General features: G+C 36.8%; 1 protein-coding gene across 1 annotated transcript in view; it reads right to left on the bottom strand.

The window, feature by feature from the left end:
* The window catches only part of SPEF2 (sperm flagellar 2), a 203,793-nt gene that overhangs the window by 30,263 nt on the left and 152,796 nt on the right, over positions 1-20,734 (bottom strand). Inside the window, exons 27-30 of the mRNA XM_054555468.1 lie at positions 13,531-13,678; positions 11,271-11,399; positions 8,903-9,041; positions 5,960-6,189 (exon numbers count right to left, since the gene is read on the bottom strand). Of these exons, the coding sequence (XP_054411443.1) occupies positions 5,960-6,189; positions 8,903-9,041; positions 11,271-11,399; positions 13,531-13,678 (646 nt within the window). The remainder of the gene's footprint in view (positions 1-5,959; positions 6,190-8,902; positions 9,042-11,270; positions 11,400-13,530; positions 13,679-20,734) is intronic.

The raw sequence follows: 20,734 nt of genomic DNA, 5'->3' as shown, positions 1-20,734 counted from the left end.
GTCTAAAGCCTTCTAGATTAACTACTGCATTTCTGCGATCTGAATCTGATCTAGTGGAAAGAATTCGCCCATTGAAAGAAGCAAAGGCAGGTGGGGGCCACAGTCCTCTTTGCTGTAATCCCTATATTTTGCCACTTGCTGCGATAATTCTGTCAATAACACCTATTCTTCTGTATCACTCCCTTCTCTAAGAAATCTTTCTGTGTTTCTTGATTTGGGTAAATGTCAGACTAACTTAGACAATTTTCAGATCAAAATACTTACCTGCAAATACATAATATTGTATTTTTATAATTTTCTCAGACGCACTAAGCCTGGAAAAATCCATAGAACTTTCTAGTTACTCCTTTCAGGCAACTAACCACTCAGGTGCCCTTATTCCTGCCTCTGGGTTCTTTGAGGCTTTGCAGAGAGACTGACAGTGCCTGCCACTGTCTCACACATATAGCCTCTTCCCTGCTCCAATCCATTCTCCATGACACTTGGCTCTAAATGCCTTTGAAAATCCTCTCCTACATGTCCTTTGCAAGCCACTTGAGACTTCACAACCTGACCACAAGCTCTCTGTGGTCCCATCTCCTGCCTCTTGTTTGTTCACAGTTCCCTCGATATGTCATGCAACCTCAAAATCTCCACAGCTGCTCCATTTCATCCCTTTGCCTGGAATACCCTTCCCCTGCTTTTCTTCCAGGAAAATTCAGTTTCAAAAGCCTCTGGGCTAACCCTCATGCTGACTCACATAGGCAGCAATAGCTACTTCTGCCTTTGAACTCCTGTAAAAATCATGCTGCTGAATGATTTAGCTTAACCACTACAGCCTAGAGTTCTGAATGTGTACCCTCTGTCTCTGAGGCCAGTCATTAAATCCATCTGTCTTGGCCGGGCGCGGTAGCTCATGCCTGTAATCCCAGCACTTTGGGAGGCCAAGGTGGGCGGATCACGAGGTCAGGAGATGGAGACCATCCTGGCTAACATGGTGAAACCTTGTCTCTACTAAAAACACAAAAAAATTAGCCGGGCGTGGTGGTGGACGCCTGTAGTCCCAGCTACTCAGGAGGCTGAGGCAGGAGAATGGCCTGAACCTGGGAGGCGGAGCTTGCAGTAAGCCAAGATCGCGCCACTGCACTCCAGCCTGGGCAACAGAGCAAGACTCCATCTCAAAAAAAAAAAAAAAAAAAGAAATCTATCAGTCTCCAAAAGGGGTTCAAAGAAGGGGTCCTTGTCAGCTTCTTAGAAGAATGTTACAGGCCTTGAACAAATAAATGCTGCCTCTTTTGAAGAAAAAGAGAGGGTGTAGAATTTGCTAAACTATATTCTCTTCAGGTAGCTTCTCAGCAGACGCAAAAATAGCTATGAACCAAATCTCTGCGGGCATTTCATTGAGTACCGATAGGCTTACAAGGAAAAAGAGTTCTTATGGCTTAAGTGCGGACAGAGGAACATTGCTAAAGTATTCTAGTTTCAATAGAATCCAAATTGCTTCCATCAGAAAAAGGCTATCTTCCTTATGTACTTGGCACTTGATGTTTGGAGACAAGATGTACCTACCCAGAACTTACTGGAGTACACAAAATGAATGTTTTTGTTTGGAATGCTTGTACTCCCTAGGAAACCACATTACTTTATGATTTAATTCTACCAGGTGGTGTACATTTTTTTGGAAGCACTCGAGGGTAATATTGCAAATGCCTACTAGGGTATTTCCATCTTCAAGAAACCAAGCTAACATTTTGGATAATAGAATACTTTGTATCAATATTGTATATTATATACTAATATGACATTACTATAATTATATAATCAAGTCACAATGGCTTATATGGTTACACTTAAATTGCACATTCTATGTGCTATACTCTTTCTAAGCACTTTACATATATTAATTACCTTAATCTTCATAACAACCTTATTTCAATACACGGAATAAGTATCATTATTATTCTCATTTTACAGATGTGGTAACTGAAGCAGAGAGAAATTTAATAACTTGTCCAAGATCATATGACAGTCATTTGACAAGAGGTGAACTTGAGAAAGAACAGTTTGACTCTAGCCATCCCATCATAGACTGAGGTGGATAATAAGTGAATTAACATATGAAAATGTTAGCAAAGGGTCTGATACATAGTGACCATGCCAAATTGGCTATTGTTATAATTCAGAAAATATTCACTAGATCTAACCCTGCCGGGAGATGCTCATAGGAATGATTCTTAGGATAGGTAATGGAAAGAATGGTTTGCTGATTCATTAGCTTTCTTTTACTCATACTGTTCTTATGCTTCTAAAGTATGGATCTTTGTTAAGTGGTAGAAAAATGCAAGTGTAATCAACTGTTTCATTGCATTTTGCATCATCTAATTTGATTATCATGTATAAAGTGATTATTTTTCTTGTATATTTGTGTCAATCATATTAATAAATAATATTTTATGTCTAATCATTACCTTTACGAAAAGAGAGGTAGAATCATCATAAGTGTCAGAATTTGACCAGAAAAGGAGTGTTGAATATGTTACAATATATGATGCTTTTCAATTTTATGTTATCTTTAGTAAGGGCTATTTTAATGAAGACTTTTGTTTTCAAAGGGATTAACCAATACTTAGCAGAAAACCCCTTAAGCTTTAGTTCTTTCCATTTACATCTTGATACTATCTAGTCACAAGTATTTAAAGCATTCAGTCATTGTTTTAATCAAAGATGAAATAATAATCCAATAATTGTATTTGTGTGGCATGATTAAAACTTGCAAAGTGTAATTTAGTAACATCAGTGCTTTTTATAAATCAGCTACAAAATCCTACCATGGGCCTGGTAACATAATGGCTGTTATATGCAAATAAATATGTATGCTTCCCTCCCAAAAAAATCCATCTGTTTTAATATATTTTAGTGAACTTGAAAGTTGCATCTTAGATATTATGGATTGCATGAGCATATATGAAACAATATAGGAAAATGTTTATATTTTTTGGCATAGAAATATTAGCAAGTTTGAGCAGGAAGTTCTGCAGGATCACACATTTGAAACACACCATGTTCAGCCAGCTCCTCCCACTTTCAAACCTGCTATCACTCACTAACATTGTGTTTTGAAATTATAGAGTTCTAGGGTAAATACAATGGAAGGTATCATAAAGGATTGTTTTCCATTTCTTGGAAGAAATACAACAAAAGCCTTCATTTAAAAGATGGATGGGTGTGTATCATGTTTCTTAAGTGAACAATTGCCAAACCGGGGTAGAAAAACCAAAAAGTCAGAGTATACTTTGTGGGGCCAGAAGAGATGGGGAAAAGGGGTGAGTGGCAGTTAATGGGTTTCCTCAGGCAGGACCATTGTCAATGTTTGGAGCCTGATTTCAAGCGTATCAGTAGAGAACCTCCAATTCTGTGACTCTGGGATGCAGAAAATGGAGTAATACTTTTCCCTGTCCTCTATAAGGATAGCAAGAATAATAACAATGAACATTACTCCTGTCAATCAAATTCCCAACACTTATTATTTTAGATATACCTAAAAAAATGCAATACATATTTTTTCAAATGGTATAATTGTGCTAATAGAGAAAAGAGTTTAAACTCTTTGCCCATAGAGCATACATAACTCACTTTGAATCATCACAATCCCCAAATCCTACCGTATTGTATAGCGTTATAAATTCTGTGGTAATTACAACTGTTATTCTTGCATATGGGTTAATTATCCAGCTTGGGTGGGCAGAGATGGTTCCTCACAGAGAGAAAGCCTCCTCTTCTACTCGCCTGGAGTTCATGCAGTTGGAGAAAGAAAAGCAGAGCAGTCTCCTAACCATTTCCCAAACATCATGCTCCTATCCTCACGCTTCTTGTCTACAGAGTTTCCAGCAGCTGTTCCCCTAACTGTAAACATTCTCTGTAGCCTTGCCACAAAATCTCTTTACCCTCTTCAATTTCTCCCTCCAAAATTTTGCTCCACAGACTTTTCCCTGACCAATTTCAGGGCACACTGATGCTTTGCATTCTTGAGCACTTGAATAACATTCACACTGTGTCCCAGAAAGAACTCAAATAGTTGTTCATATTTCCTTCCTCTTTGCTTGCCTTTTCAAATTAAACTCTCAATTCCTAGGGCAAATGGTTTCCTTTTACTCTGCTTTAAAAAAATAAAAATAAAAATAAAAACTCCATTTCTCCCTCCCTCCCTTCCTTCACTTCCTCTCCCTCCCTTCTTATTTCTCCCGTAGTCTGAAAACATTTATCTGTTGACATCTTTGTGTCCCAAGGGTTTCTAGAGTTAATCTTCTGAGACACATGTCAAGTTATAGTTGCTATTTTTTAAAATTTATTTTTAAACTTTTAGTGGAAATATGAGCTCTGGATTTAAGGTTGGATCCAAGAAAGTATTATGATTAGCATCATGGATACTAGGGTCCCTGCTGAAAGATATATTACAAGTGGATGATAATTTTCAAAATCCACTTCTATCTATTCAAGTGTCCCCAGATGCCTTTAGTTTTTACCTATTAATTGAGTGATTTCCTCCCAGTCAGCAGAGTGTAGGATTAAAGCAAACCACATGTCATGTTTAGAATCCACTTACACATATCTTTTTATTTTATGTGTAAAATAATGGCCTGGATAAAATGAAGAGAAAAAGCACCTCTGAAGAGGGAAGTACAAAATAACAGGGCATTGTGGAGCTCGCACTATGTTGAAGAGGGTGCACTCTGTCTGACTAAAGGACTGAAGGAATTTCATGGGCTGATTTGTAAAGTCGAGATTTTTTGTACCTGCTGATGGCCATGTTTCCTTCGTGCCCAAATGCTGCCAAACAGCACCTCTGTCCCTCCACAGCTGAAGTGTGGGCTTTTATACCTTGGAGCTGTAAAGCCTGCTCTAGCTGATTTGATGAGCTGACACATCAAAGCGCAAAGTTCACCCAGGCACACACACATACACCAATTTCACCTATTGGGCTTGGCAAGGAAGCTTTCGGACTTAGAGTAATGATCTTTTTACTAATGAATATGACGTGAATTTCTAGAAATACTGGACTTTTTTTTAAAGTAACATTGTATTAATACTGAAGTCAGTTGACTATGCTACAGGGAAAAGTAATAATTTCCAAATAAGTAGTATATGTTGAAAGATAAAAGAAATCTGCTTATGAGAGGCAACTTAGTTCAGTGAGAAGGGGCAAGAACTTTGGATCTGCAGAGTTCTGAATGATATATGACCATAGGCAAAAAATCTGCTAAACTCCTCTGCGAGTCAGTATCTAGACTTTTAAAGTGGAGATGACAATCCTATGTGATCTGTCTGAATTACTTGTGCTATCAATTGACAGAACTCATTGAAGAATATCTGGAAGTAGGAAAAGCCTGAAAAACAAAAAGCCTGTGCGGATGCTGTAGGTCCATGCTGATAAAATGTGAAAGAGCTAAAATTGTTGTGTGCAGAAAACATTTACACATACATATGAACAAACCAACTAATTAATTAAGTGAACATTTTCTAACAGCTTATTTGATTCTGCTTATGGTCTACAAGCACTGAGGGAAAAGGCCAACATAAAAGGGAAATCTTCTACTGCCTGGTCTCCCCTCACAGAAACACAAACTCATAATCTAAATATAAAATCTAAACTAGAAGTATGCACAAAGTCTTTCTGTAAGCTTCCAGGTGGAGTAGTACTCAAATATACAAACTTGTCAGCAAGGAGCAGGGAGGACAGGAGAGAGGAATTACCAGGAATGAGGATCACCACACTGCTCAAGCATTATTCACAGTGGGTCCTGCTTATTTAATTAGGGTTTATGTTGTATGAAACAAATATTTAATAAACTAGAACAAAGCAAGGGCATGTTTTAGTGCCACACGATCCCATAGAGCTGATTTTACTTGTTGGCAAGTGATTGCCGTCCTGGTTAATCTTAACCTTTTTTTGTGCTCTTTTCATGATAATTATTTTTCCTACCTTTAGGTGCCATATCTAAGAACTGATCTCGAAGACTGTCAAGCTGTTCAATGGTCAGGGTGCCATCTTCCTCCTTTTCTACAGGTGGAAGACGTATCGGTGGGGGAGGATCTGGGAAGACTTTTATATTGCCATTAATGAAGAAGTCTTCTTGGCTTAAATAAAGTTCATTCTGAATTTTTGTAGATGTTTCAATGTGATAGCGAGCTACGTCAGTTAATTTTTCTATACTGAAAGTGGTAAAATGGATAGCGTTAACCCCATGAAAGATACTATTAGATTAATAAAGTTTGCTTATAAGACATACACACAAAAGTAAACACATTATATAGCTGTTAGACAACTCCATCAGCATGCTTATAAATTTCAGTTTGTCCCCAAATCTATTTTGTAAAAAGGCAGGGTATAAATAAATGCAGATTAAATAGAAAATGCATGCTTATTAAACAGCTAATAGTTACACATTTTACACAAAACTGAACTTAAAGAGAACCTATTAAATATAGTTTTTATTAGTATTAGAATATATTTTACTATGTAAGCAAGATTATATCAAGGGTTATATTTTATTCTAAGTATGAACCAGAATAAGGTTATATGGCATAATACTCTGTAAAACATGACTATTAGAATTACATTTATTTGGAATCAGGATGAATTATAAAGTGAATCAAGTTTGATAATGTATTTCTAGAAGAGTGGCTTTTCTCTATCTCTGTCAAAGAAGTTTGATGTTATCTAAAACAAAGATGTCAGAATAGCCTCTGTTGCATATAATCCATTGAAATCGCTTTGCTATCTTCATGAAGCATAACAATTCCTAGCTAGATCACATGGTAAAGCAGCAACAGTTGGGAACCACTATGATGCGGTAGAAAGAGTACTGGAATCCGAGTTCTCATCCTAGGACACTCTCTAGCCACAGATCCTGGGCTCTCTGAATTTCCTTGTCTTTGCAATGGAATCAACAATGCAACACTCCTTCTCTTATGGTTATTAATGTGAACTCATATACGGCAAGGATTTAAACTGTACTGGGGGTATAGTTAATGACCTTTTAAAAGCTATTTTAAAGGCTAGAGAAGTTTTATACATGAATAAGTGCACTATTGCTGTATTGAAGAAAGGATCTTGTTTATATATTACAATGAAAGTGAGCATCACAGAAAAATGCATATTTGATCTGATTTTATATAATTCATAGGCACCAAATATACCATATACTGAACATATAACTGAAAATTTAAAAAGTAGCATTAGTTGCTGTCTTTCAAAAGATACTCTAGAATTCAACTCCAGAATGTTGTCTTTGTGAGTGTCCATGTAATATCAATTAGTTTATGCTTTAGGATGGTTGCGTGTTCGGGGACAGAGGAGGTCACTGGATAGCTGCTGAGTTTACGTGAGTGAGGAGGGACTCCAAATGTGGATTGAGACCCAACCATAACCCAGCACGATACTCTGTAAAACATGACTAGTAGAATAATACCTTTACTGGGCATCAGGATACTAAAACAGATGCGCGCCACCTAGTGGAAGGTTACTAAGAGTAATCTTAACAATGGAAGGAAAAAAGTGCCAGGAAAATAAAAACAGGATTTGAAGGTCAAAGGGATCTGCCAGCTATTTATTTATTTATTTATTTATTTATTTATTTATTTATGTATTTGTATCACATTTCTAGGTTTTAACTTCTTGTGGCCACAGTTCATGACAGCATCTGTAGATTCACAGGGCAAAGACATATACGATATAAGTCTGAGAAATATGAGTACATCTGCTAAAATATGCATTTACAATGGATGGCCACATGGATGGGAGCCATGAGTCCCAAAAATGAAGAAGATAGACTTTCATTTGAAAATAGCAGGCAGAGAACAGAACTGAATATTATTACTGTGTGACGCTGATAAGTAACTGACTTGGTTATCCAGTAGCAAAATGATTTTAAGTATTACCGCAGTAAGCTTACTTACTTATGTTTGTGTTTGCATTTTTTATTCTGTTTAATGTTTGTTTGTTTGTTTTACTATGGAGCAATAGTTCTAAACAACTAGGCTGAAGACTTTACAGAAGAACTTCACTATGAGACAAGGACCAGAGAAAACGAACCGTAACAGCTGCTTTTTACATGACAGTTGTTGCTTCTAAGAATAATTGCCTTTTGAATACTGTTTGTGTAGCAACTTCTAAGTTTTCAGTAAATTTTATTGTAAACTGTAGTGCATCTTGGAATCTAGATCGAGGGTAAACTTCTGAAATAGCCTGGCTGGAGTGTTTCCTTGTATAGATGAAGCCAATGAGACCCAGAGCAATCAAGCATGCTACTAATTTGTGGACAAGATGGGGCTCCTGGTCTGGGCAATCATGACTCACTCTGCTGAGCTGCCTCTTTGTACCTTTTAAGGGTGAACTAACAGGATGAGAGTCATTGCCCCTCAGTAGCAATGAAAGTCTGGGAAGTCTTTGGAACTCAACAGAAAAGTAGAACTTAGGGTTGGTCTTACAAGAGAATCAGTCTAGCTGGTAAAACATTCCAGTGAATGACTTTTTAATCTCCCCTTGACTGGCTCTGACTGATAATAAATCTACCACTGGAAAAGTATCAAGCATTGTTTTACTTCTGAAAACTATTTTTAAATTACCTATAATCCTACCTTGTAAAATAAGGTTCTCATTGATTAGTATGACAGCTAAACTCATAAATATTGTGCAAAGTTTAATATAGCAATAGAACCCTTTGATGCATGATTTACTGTTAGAAAAGAGTTAATACAAACATGATAGTAAAGCTCATGTTAACTGTTTATACACATGATTTCCTAAAAGGCCAAAATTTATATTTGTAACTAATTTAAATTTGTAAATACCTTAAAAATCTTCATCAATTTTGGTACTTAGAATACACAAAGCATATTTTCAGAAAGTCATGTAGTACTTTACCTGGCCATTTCATTCAAATACCTCTCACCAAGCCATTTTTCCATGAGTTTATATACATCAACCACCTTTGTTACTAAATCTTCAAGAAGAGCCAATGCTTTTGTCTTTATCAGTTCAAGTCGAAACTGCGTGGCTATTTCTATTTGCAAAGAGAAATAAGAATGTTTTAACATATTGCAGTGCACGCATTTACTAATGAACAGATTCACTTTGAAACCACTGGTGCTTCAATTTGTGAAGCTTTAGGTGCACGTTTAATATACCAGAATAGATAAAATAATATCCATCTCACTGAAAAGCAAAATGTAATATGTGGTAGAGTCATTTGAGAAATTATCTGAACCAAAACTATAATTGAGCTTTTTATCTATTGCACTTTATAGCAATCTACTCTTTGATAAATGAAATGTGAAAACACACATAGGTAATTTCTGAATTTTGAAAAGGGAGTGGGGACCTTGCTTATCTCCTTACTTTAGAACCTGGGGTGGCATTGCCATTGTATTTCTCAGCACCACTAAAATCAGGGCAAACTCCATGTGCCCCCGGGCCTATTACTGATCCTGGCACATAATTTGGTTGGTGGATTTTATCTCCAAAATTTTTCCAGTTTCTCTTTTTGGCTTTTTTCATCATCATCGCCTAGTTTGGGTGCTGATTATCTCTCAAACTGTTGCAATAGCCTCAATCCTACTTTTTCTAACTTTCTTCCCCCACCTCAAATCCAAATCCACCTCCACACTATCCAGAGTAATTTGTCTTACCTGCAGATGTGATCATAATAACTTTACTGCTCATAATTTTTCACTAGCTCCCAGTTGCCACCAGGGAAGAATCGAACATTCTTGGCAGTGCCTAGATAACCCTCCATGGTGTGGTCTCCCCATCTCCCAGGTCGCTCCTTCCCAGAACATGCCTCATGCTCCTAAGCTACTCACAAGCCAATATGCCTCCTACCCCTCTCTCTGCCATGGCATGTAATACTTCTCTTCATTCTCACACCAATTTTTCCCCTGGAAAAACTTATCCATAGCCTTCCAATTCCGCTCAAGAATTAGTTCCATTGGTAAGTCAGGAACTCCCCTCATGTCCCCTTTGCCCCATATGCCCACCACCAATATCACTTTTTTTTTTTTGAGACAGGATCTTACTATGTTGCCCAGGCTTGATTCAAACACAATCGATCCTTCACCTCAATCTCTTCAGTAGCTGTGACTACAGGCCCAGCTGTCAACAGGTCAACATGCAACAGTGATTGCATTTCTCTTCCTTGAGACTGAGTTTTATTTTTTGTTTCCGTTTATACATATAAATGTGTGTCTCCAGCAACTATCACAGGACTTGGCACAGAGTGGAAAGTCAATAATCATTTGTTATATGAATAAATGAATTTTGCTACACTAAGGATCATGTACAGAATGGACTGAAAGATGAAGTGTACTGAAAACCACTGAAATCAGATGCAGGGCAGGCAATAGGGGAGATGCATCTGTCCTGGACTCGCCTGATGCCACAGTCTCCCTGTGTTCAACCAACTTCAGATGTTATTTTTGGGGTTATAGAAGTGGGTGGTAGTAAGATGGGGAGGACAGGGGAGAGAAAATGAGAGAAACAAGGGATGGAAAACATCTTAATAGTCACTGAGTAGTTAAAGGTGTCTCAGCATACCCCACGCCACATTTTTGTGGTTTTGTCATCTTGTATATTGACCATGTTTTTTTCCCTTAGGATATGTTTGCTCAGTTTCCTGATCTTTTCAGATATCATTTAGAATTGCATTACAAGACAATTAGGAGAGCCATAAGGAGAATATGTTTTGTGGAGTCATTGCTCCTATAGAGAAGAACACCCCTGAACATAATAGATATATGACTGGCTCTCCTATGGCCTTTGTTCCCAAGGACTCATTTTCAGGGCCTGTTAGCCTTTAGTTAAAATTTATTTTCCTAATGAGGGACCGAAATTATACTTACTGTAATATAAAACCACTTACTTTAGGTAGTCCCTATCTAAACCTGTAAAATCATACGAACTTTCAACATTTTGTTTTGTTTCTGTTTTATGAGATTTTAATTACTGCTATTGCTTTTTCTAACCCATTCCCAAATTATTTTTGGTTCTTTTTGAGATCCTCCCATCAGTTAAGACTGATTAGGTGATGCCAAAACATCTGACTCATGCAACATTCAAATCTAGTCCTCATGTGGTCAAACGAAAACAGTCAACTGAATATTGTGCTTTTCAACCTCTTTGCTGTATGTTCTCACAGACATCATAGTCTGAGGCAATTGATGAGCCAGTTGTGGGCTGTTTGGCTACTGGTCTCCTTTCTACTGAAAAGCATCATCTTAGTCGTTTCAATCGCTACCTTCAAATTGCAAGGCAGCAAGGTGTTCTTCTTTTATTTTGACCCTCAGTTCATTTTTCCTTTCGATTTCAGCAATTTCCTCTGTTGTTACTATGATAGGAGTTGCTTCCGCCATAGGTGTTGATTTACCTGAAAGGGCAATGAAACATGCTGAGTAAACTAACAAAATACAAAGATGTGCACATAGTACTTGGACAGAATGAGCACAACGCAAAATTTGTTAAGCTATAAACCTCTAGTGATTTGGAAACAATGAAACCTTGGTCCTCCCAGCGTCTGTGATGAAATATTGAATTTTTCCTTGAGAATTCTCTGTATGGTTCCTGGGCTGGACTCATATAAAAACACATTTGTGTAGTATAATTAAAAAATAAGGTATGTAGCAAGTGCAAAGATGGTTACAGTTTCCAAACATAGTGAAATCCAGAGTTTGGGGGCAGAAATTAGCAAATCCCAACATAGTGCTGACCCCATTAGACACCTGCAGAATTACCACTCCATAAGGGATAACTTCTATTAGCAAAGTGTTTCCTAGATTTTCACCAAAAAAGAAGATACGAGAATAACCTCAAGAAGATGTGGGTGAAATGCAGGTGATGGTCAAGAATCTATAAGCTCTTTAAATATGATTATTATTTTTTGAGACAGTCTTGCTCTGTCACCCAGGCTGGAGTGCAGTTGCATGCTCATGGTTCAGTGCAGCCTCGACCTCCCAAGCTCAGGCAATCTTTCCACCTCAGCCTCCCTAGTAGCTGGGACTACAGATGTGTGCCACCACACCCAGCTATTTTATTGTATTTTTTTGTAAAGACAGAGTTTTGTCATGTTGCTCAGGCTGGTCTCGAACTCCTGGGCTCAAGCAGTCCACCTGCCTTGGCCTCCCAAAGTGCAGGATTACAGGTGTGAGGCACTGCTCCTGGCTAATTTAATTATATTTTAATTAGAACTTAACTATAAGTACATTAGTGATTATATCAGAGAATTAGAAAATATAAATTTGTCAGTACTTATCAAAGGATTTACCCATGGGCTATGGCAATATGATTCTAGTTGCAGGGCCCATTTACATAGCTCTATTTTCAGTTCAACTAATTTTTCTTGAGAGTCTGACCTCGAAGGGTTCAAATCTTGTAAAGAAGATACTGTAAACAAAGAAATTGTAATATGTTGCAATAATAGATGTATATGTAAGTTTCAGATGAAGGAGAGATTAATCTCTCTGGATTTCTGTTTTATCGTCTGTAAAATTAAGGGGTCAGATCCCAACAGTTATTCCATTAAAGTCAACAGAAGCACTTCCCTTATTCCTGCCCCTTGAGATGGACTAAAGTGATGCGTTCTTTATCAAGGTAATACTCTTCCCTTTCCTTCAAGTGCCACTGACCCACTCCTTCCTCCATCCTCAGTGCTTTCCTTTAACTCCCATTCCTGGCTGCTTGAATGTTCTCCATCTAAGAAGCATCTTCTATGCCCTCGGAGGGAGAAGGGAGACCTTGTTCTTAAGGTACTTGTACCTCCCCTATCAAAGCACAATGGTCACATGTCTCTCTCTACTGCAAGACTATAGCTGGATTAGGGCAGGGAGTGTGGTTGTGATTTTTGGTTTTGTTTTTAATTTACTATTGTGTTCTTGGCATCCATCTAGAGCATTTCACATAGCAGGTGTATAATAAACATATCACAGACAATCTATGAGTGGAGTGAGTTCTGCTCATTTGCTTCCCAGGATTTCACTTCAGAGGGGGAGGGTAATGTTGATGCCAAAGCTATTCATTCCTAAGGTTAATTAGGGATCTCTTTCAAGATGTATTTTCTCAACTCTTTGTTTTCCCTCATGCTACTAAGGCAGGGATTTAGGCAGGAGGCCTCCAGGAGAAAAGGAATTGCTTCTGAAACATACACATAGCTTTTAAAAACATAGCTTTTAAACTTCTTTGTTACTGCAGTGTTAGCCTTTCTGCACAGACTTTTCAGATGACATAGTACCATCCTGGAAGTTCTTTTAACACTTCAAAACTGTCTTTGAGGTTTATTTTGCCCTGGGTACATCTGGCTATTTGGTTAAACAAGTCAGGTGGGCTTGGTATGCAATATGATTTGCCACTAACACCACAAATCATAGAAGCCTGGGTCTCTAGTTTAAACCTAATGAGTAGTATTTTAGTGGCTTTGAGGCTAATAATGTGTCTAGTTAAATGCTTGTTTTCTACCAAGGAGAGGTTTAGGTATCCAGGATTCTGAGTGCTAAAACCATAAATACCTTTGGGTTTTTTGTCTTCCTGTTTTTTCTTGAGTGGCTCCTTTTTTACTTTTTTATTTGCACCCATCTGAGGAGATTTTTCTTTGGGGTCTGCTGGCTGGTTTTCTTTTTCTTCTTCCATGAGCCTCTGATGAATTTCAGCAGCCACCTGGTTGCATAACAGCAATATTTCAGTTAATGTAGCATTTATAAAATATGGTAACCATTTGGATGTAGTCATTACTAAATTCTGTTGAAACCTTAATCACTGTAAACAATTGTGCCCATGTACTCGAACTTTATAAAACACACTCCACCATGTTTTATTTAAGTGGAAACCTGGCCCTGTCCCAAGATGCGGCTTCCCTACCACCATCTGTGTGGAGGCTGCTCACTTTCTCAAGCCCCACCTGCAAATCATCCTTATGTTTCCTCACTGCCACCTCCAGAGTGTCACAACTCCATGGTTATGCAAAAATTCCTTTCTTTTAAATTTCAGACACACATTTACACTTCTCAGTTCCTTTAATCTCTTGACTTCCAATCCAGGGTATTTCTCTGTATCAGTGTTCCTTAACCTTTTTTGATAACTATCCCCTACAGAGTTTTTTTTTTACATTTTTTTCTTTTATTTGCATTCATAAAATTTTAATACTGCAGAAGCGTATTTGTTTTTGTTCTGAGTGTATATTTGTGGTTTCTTCATACATATATTCATCACCCTCGGCAACTGCCAATTTTTGGGACTGCATGCCCTGTGTTAATTGGGTCATGGACAGTTGAATCCTGGGCTTCTATTCTACTTGAGCACTAAATATCACCCCCAAAAGCCTGAGTATTTGTGAGGTTGACCCATTCCACAAGCTAACCCCAAGGTTCTTAGCTTCCTCTGCTGGGCTGACTTTCAGCTCCTTTCCATTCCACCAAGCGCCTTTTTTCATTCTCACAAGTGTCCTGGCTTGAGATTAGTTGTTCTGTCACCTCATTCTAAGTGCTGAATGGAGAAGCTCTGTCCTTTCCCACCCACGGGGTCAGGAACTGCAGGTATCCCTCCACCTCTCCTCTGTGGCTGGCTCTGCACTTAAGGCAGCAGAAAAACCTTGTCTCATGACAACACAGATGAACATGGAGGACATTATGCTAAGCAAAATAAGCCAGGCACAGAAAGGCAAATACTGCATGATCTCACTTATTTGTAGAATCTCAAAAAGTCAAAGCATAGAAGTAGAGTGTACAAGAGTGGTTACCAGGGGCTGTGATGGGTGAATAGGTGGGACAGGGAAAGGGGAGATGTTGGTCAAAGGGTACTAAGTTTCAGTTAGATAAGAAGAATAAGCCCTGGTGATGTCTTGCCCAGCACAGTGACTATAGTGAATAATAATGTACTGTATATTTCAAAACTGCTAAAAGAGTAAATTTTCAATGTTCTAACCACAAAAATAATAAGTGAGGTAATAGATATGGTAATTAGCTTGATTCAGTCATCCCACAATGTATACAGACATCAAAACTTCACAGTCTACTTTATAAATATATGCAATTATTATTTGTAAATTAAGATTATATATATGTACACTTTTGTCTTGAGGCTTGTGTCACTGGGGTTGTACTTGCAGTTAGAAATACTGGACATTTTGCAATAAGTTCAACTGCCCCTGGCGAGGCGAAGGTTATTTATGAGTGTCACCCCAAGAAATGAGAACCCAGGAAAGAATCCCAAAGGTAGAAACAACACACACACACACACACACACACGTGCGCACACACACACACACAGATATTATGGAGGCAGTAGCAACACAGGGTTTAAAACTCTAAAATCTCAATAAAGCAATTGGTGAAAAATGGGGGTTATTGAGGGCTTATTTAATTATTTATAATTTCTGGGGAGAATGGGGTGAGGGGATGAGAAGACAAAGATTAATGAAGGTGAACAGAAAAATGAATAAGGCATAATCTCTACCCTCAAAGACTATTACAGTTTTGCGGGTGAGATAGACCAGCCAGTTCCTGCCTTCTCCAAAATTCTGCCAGACTGCATAACCCATGGCAGCATGTAACTGTTCCCAAGGGTTCTATGAATGTTAAATCTTGCCCCACTGTCCAAAGGGGCCTCATGCTTCCCAGAGCTAAACCAGTCCTACTTCTTTGTATTCTTCATAGCTTTGAGTATCTGTGCTGTGCTCAAAGGGGATGCCCAGTAGGTGCTTAATAATCAATGGACTTTCTTTCAAAAGAATCATATTCCACAGAATGCACCCTCAACTTCTTCAATATCAATAGAATCTTGGAGGAATACAGAAAGGTTTCAGAGAGCAAGCAGATTTCTTTGTGTGTGTGTGGTTTTTTTTTTGTCTTTTTCTTTCTTTCTGCCTTTGCTTTTTCTTTTCTTTCTTTTTTTTTATCAGATGCCCTTTTGATAAAAATGAATACCAGATACTGTACTTGCAAGTTCTTAGTAAAGCTGAAAGCAGACTTGCTAAAATTCTTCCCCTAAATTGCAAGCAATTCAATTTTTAATCGGTTCCTGCAAAGCACTGTAAGTTAGCAATTTTCTTCAAAATTGGAATTTTCTCCTTTGTAAACAACTTTGTGATGATGATAATTATCATAATTACCTGCATAATTATGCATCATAATTGTCTGATTTTTTCTGGTCCACTTCCCTCAAAGACCTCTGGGTTGCTATCAAAAATTAATGTAATTCCCAATTCATTCAGCAATCTAGCTTATAAAGCTGGAGAGAACTTTAGACATAATGCCTTGACATTGTGGGTGTTAAAAATATGACTTGTTTCTTTGAAATCACTGCATACCTGCTAATTATAAGAAAGTTTTGCCAAAAATTAACATAGTCTACTAAATGGAGAGCTCCTGGTAAAGCTGCTGCGTAGAAAAAAGCCTGTGTTAAAGTGCTCTCATTTTTAGTTGCACTAATCTCAGCTGGTGCTGTTTGCCCCACAGCAGTTTATCTCAGCTAGAGTTGTTTGCCCCACAACAATTTAGTGAATCACACCTGTTTCATTAGAAATTCCAAGTTGCCTTAAGATTGTGTGACATCAAAGTCAAGCAGTATTCAAATATGATTGTTAGTAATATTAATTACTAAGCAGTCCATTTTCCTACGCTTTCTATAAGATTTTTAAAAGTCCACAAGGAAAAGGGTACAATTTTGAATATATTTCTTAACATAATAAGTTAAAATTTATAGTTTCTAAAACACTTTACATACATTATTTCATTGGATTTTTTCAGCCATTCAATAAAGGAAAGGTAGACTATCTCCAATATTACAGATACAGCACTAAAGAATTTGAGAGTTTAAGTGATTTTCCTAAAATCATATCAGCTTAATCAAGAGGCATAGCTATATGATCCTCCCTTTCTAAGAATATACTATTTTTCGGTGTCATTTTCTCAGGTAATTTTAATGGGATTCATAAGACTTGTAGATTGTGTCTATGTTGCTCATTTAACAATAAGAATAACTCATTTTTTTCTAGAGCTTCTACGTCTGGTTTTCCACTTTCTGGTGCTTGGTACTTGTTGTGGTCTCTGCTATGATCATTATTATCACTAACGTCATCACTAATATTGACATCAGCATCATCAGCATAGCAGCAGCAGCACCTCAAGACTATATTGAGGGCTTATTATTATATTATGTTTGATGTGGGCATTATGCTAGGTCCAAGGTATACAAAAAGCTTTAGAATCTAGTTAAGTATGCAGACTAACAACTAACAAGATACAAATTACAAAACAACAACAACAGAAACCTGGATACTAAGAGCCAATGGGTAGGAAAGACAACAACTGCTATGAGAATAGAAAGAGCACACGATTACAGATGGCTAGGACTTGAGGAAAGAGACAATTAACTGGTCAGGAATCAAGATAGAAACTAACGCTGAAGACCTAAAGAAGGTCAAGGGTGTGAGATTCTATGATGGCAAGTGGAGATCATCACACTAACCCCTTCTTCTCTTAGGTCAATAATGAAAAATCATTTTAGTATCCTTATACACACCATATCCCATTTATAAAAAATTTAATACTTATTTTCTTTCATCTAGTTCATTTTGCCCATTTAAATTTAATGTAGTTGTAGATACATTTGGGCTATAAATCTATCATCTTCTCTGTACTTTCTATTTGTATTGCTTGTCCTGAATATTTTTTCTGCCCTCTTTTCTTTGCTTCTTTTGGATTGAATATTTTAAATTTCATCTTCCCCCCATGTTAGCTTGGAAATAGCACACACTAAATCACTTAGTGGCTACCCTAGAAATAACACCATGAATTATTGACCACATAATAGACTTTGAGGAGCCACTAATTCATGGTGTAATTCCTAGGGTAACTGCTAAGAGACTAGTAACAGAATACATGATGACCAAACTTACACAGGGGAAAAAAAGCAGAAAAGAAAAGACACAGAGAAGATGAAAATGAAAGGATGAAAAGATATGACATATAAACAATTTCTAAAAGTAAATTACAAAACAAAAGCACTATATATACAGAAGATTATTTCATAATAAGAAAAGGTTCAATTCACCAGAAAGATTTAACAATTTAAAATCTATATTTTCCCAATTTCATTGTCTCAAATACATATAAAGCAAATTGACCAAACTACAGATGATCTTATTATAACTCTCTTCATAATTTAAAGGAGAAAACAAATGAGAAAAATAAGATTTAAACAAAGATATGTAATATATATTTAAAATACAAAATAAAATATCAAAATATTTGTATATAAACAATGAAGTGCAATATGTACACTAAACACTTAAATGAATATATTTCAAGTACACATGTAACATTTCAAAAACTGACCATAAGGCAACTTCAAAAACTTTTATGAGACTATGTTCCACAAATAAAATGTAATCAAGCCAGAAAGCAGCATATTATTTTGAAAATTAAAAATATATTTCTAAAATGCTTTGAATTCGATGATAAAAGTAACATATTAGAAACTTTGAGATGAAGCTAAAGTAAGTCACAGAGGAAACTTTAGAGTAGCAAATGTGTATGTTAGAAAAAAAAGACTGGATACTAATAAACTATGATCTATCTCAAATCCCTAGGGAAAGAATGGTAAAGTAAACCCAAAGAAAATAACACGAGGAAAAAAACGATATTAAGAAAAGAAAAAAACACACATAGTAAAATAAATGAATGAAGTTAAAAGTCAGTTATTGGAAAGCCTGGTATAATTGATAAACATCTGGCTAAGCTGATTTAAAAAAAAAGAGGAAAAGCACAAATAATAAACATCAGAAGTGACAAAGTGAACATCACATAGACACTGCAAGTATTAACACAAACGTAGGCCATTTTAAATAACTTCATACCCATAAATTTAAACATTTAGAAATGGAAAAATTCTTAGCAAAGTAATATCTACCAAAACCAACTCAAGTTTTTTCTAAGAAGAAACAAACCCAGAAACACTGCATAATCTATTAAAGATAATGAATTCTTGGGTGGGAGAAGGGCAACAAAAACTCCTACTACAAACTTCCTATAAAACTTTAGTTCTAGATGGCCTCTTAGTGAATGCTACCAAGCATTTCAAGAAGAAATAATCCCAACTTCCACAAAATTTTCCAAAGTATAGAGAGGAAACACATCCAGATGATTTATGAAGCTAGTATTATCTGGATGCTCCAAGCCATCAAAGATAGCATGAGAAAGGAAAATTACAGAACTCGCTCACTTTCATTATCTCACTCAAAGACCAAAATTCTAAACAAAGTATTAACAAAACAAACCCAGCAATATTTAAGAAAGATGATGTCTCATTAAAATGTTGGACTTACTCCAGGAATGTGATGTAAGTTTAACATTAGAAAATTGGTCAATGTGATTTTTCATATTAACAGAAAATGCAGAAAAAATTATATAATAGAGGCAGAAAACACATTTGAGAATATAATTCATGAAAAAACCTCTCAGAGTAAACAGGATATGAAAAGGAATGCTCATAATCTGATAAATACTGCCTTAAAAATCAGCAGCCAACATTTTTGTGAATCTTGACAAGCTGATTTGAAAATTAATATGGAAAGGCAAAAAGTTATGAAAATCCAAAATGTTCTTGGCAGATGAAAAGACAGGAAGATTTGCTCATTCAGGTAACAAATAAATGGTATATTGGTGTGGTGTTGGTATAAGCATAGACAAATGGAGCAATGCAACAGACTTACACATAAGTGGTCATCTAATGTATGACAAAGATGATAGTGCGGTGAAACGGTGAAAGGGTTTAGCACTACCTATGAAACCCGAGGTATTAAGTATAGTACTGTCTACTAATTTTGAAGATAGCACACATTGCTAGATGTATACCCAACAGTTATCTATGCACATGGGTACCAGTAGACATGTACAAGCATTCATAGCAGCAGTATCCATACCGACACCAAATTGGAAACCCAAAGTTATTATCAAAAGCAGGCTGGTTAAATAAATTGTGATACATTCATATAATGCAACATAATACAGCAACAAAAAATGAACAATATAAGATGAATCTCACAAAGAAAGTTGAGCAAAAAAAGACACAAAAAAGACAAAAGATATGAGTCCATTTATCTAAAGCTCAAAAGCAAGGAAAACTACACATCGGTGTTTAGAGCTATAGACTTGGGTAATAAAACTCTTAAGAACATCAAGGAAATGATTCCTAAAAAGGCAATATGGTGATCCCCTTTAGAGAATTCGAAGTGGGTTAGAAATGGGAAGGAGCAAAGAATGACTAGGTAGGTGCATCCCTTATTCTATTTCTCTCCAGGTAGTGGTGCCATGAGTATTTACTTTAGGTGGGTTAAGTCATGCAATTATAATTCATGCATTTTCCTTATGTATGTGAAAATCCATACTAAAATGTTTTTCAAAAGAAGCAGAAACAATGAGAGGAGTTATCATTGCTTCTGAGGGGGAGAAAAGAAAGAAGTGGGGAGAACAAAAGAAAGAGAGGGAGGAAGAAAGGAAACACTGAGGGTGCTTGTATGAGAAGGTCAGAGAAAAAGAAGCCTGAAGGCAGAGAGGCCAAGAAGGGACTTGGAAAGTGCCCAGTTGGAAATTTTGTTTGCTGTGAGATCTGTGATGCAAGGTCCTCTTCTACCTCTTTCACAAAATCTTTTGGAAAGTTAATGCTGCTTTCTGTTTGAATGCGATATTTCATGGAAACTCAAAGAAGGCTTGGCAT

The sequence above is a fragment of the Pongo abelii genome, chromosome 4 (assembly GCF_028885655.2).
Source record: "Pongo abelii isolate AG06213 chromosome 4, NHGRI_mPonAbe1-v2.0_pri, whole genome shotgun sequence".
NCBI classification, from domain to species: Eukaryota; Metazoa; Chordata; class Mammalia; order Primates; family Hominidae; genus Pongo; species Pongo abelii.
Note: the sequence above shows the minus strand (reverse complement) of the source record. Positions and strands in the feature narration are given on the sequence as shown.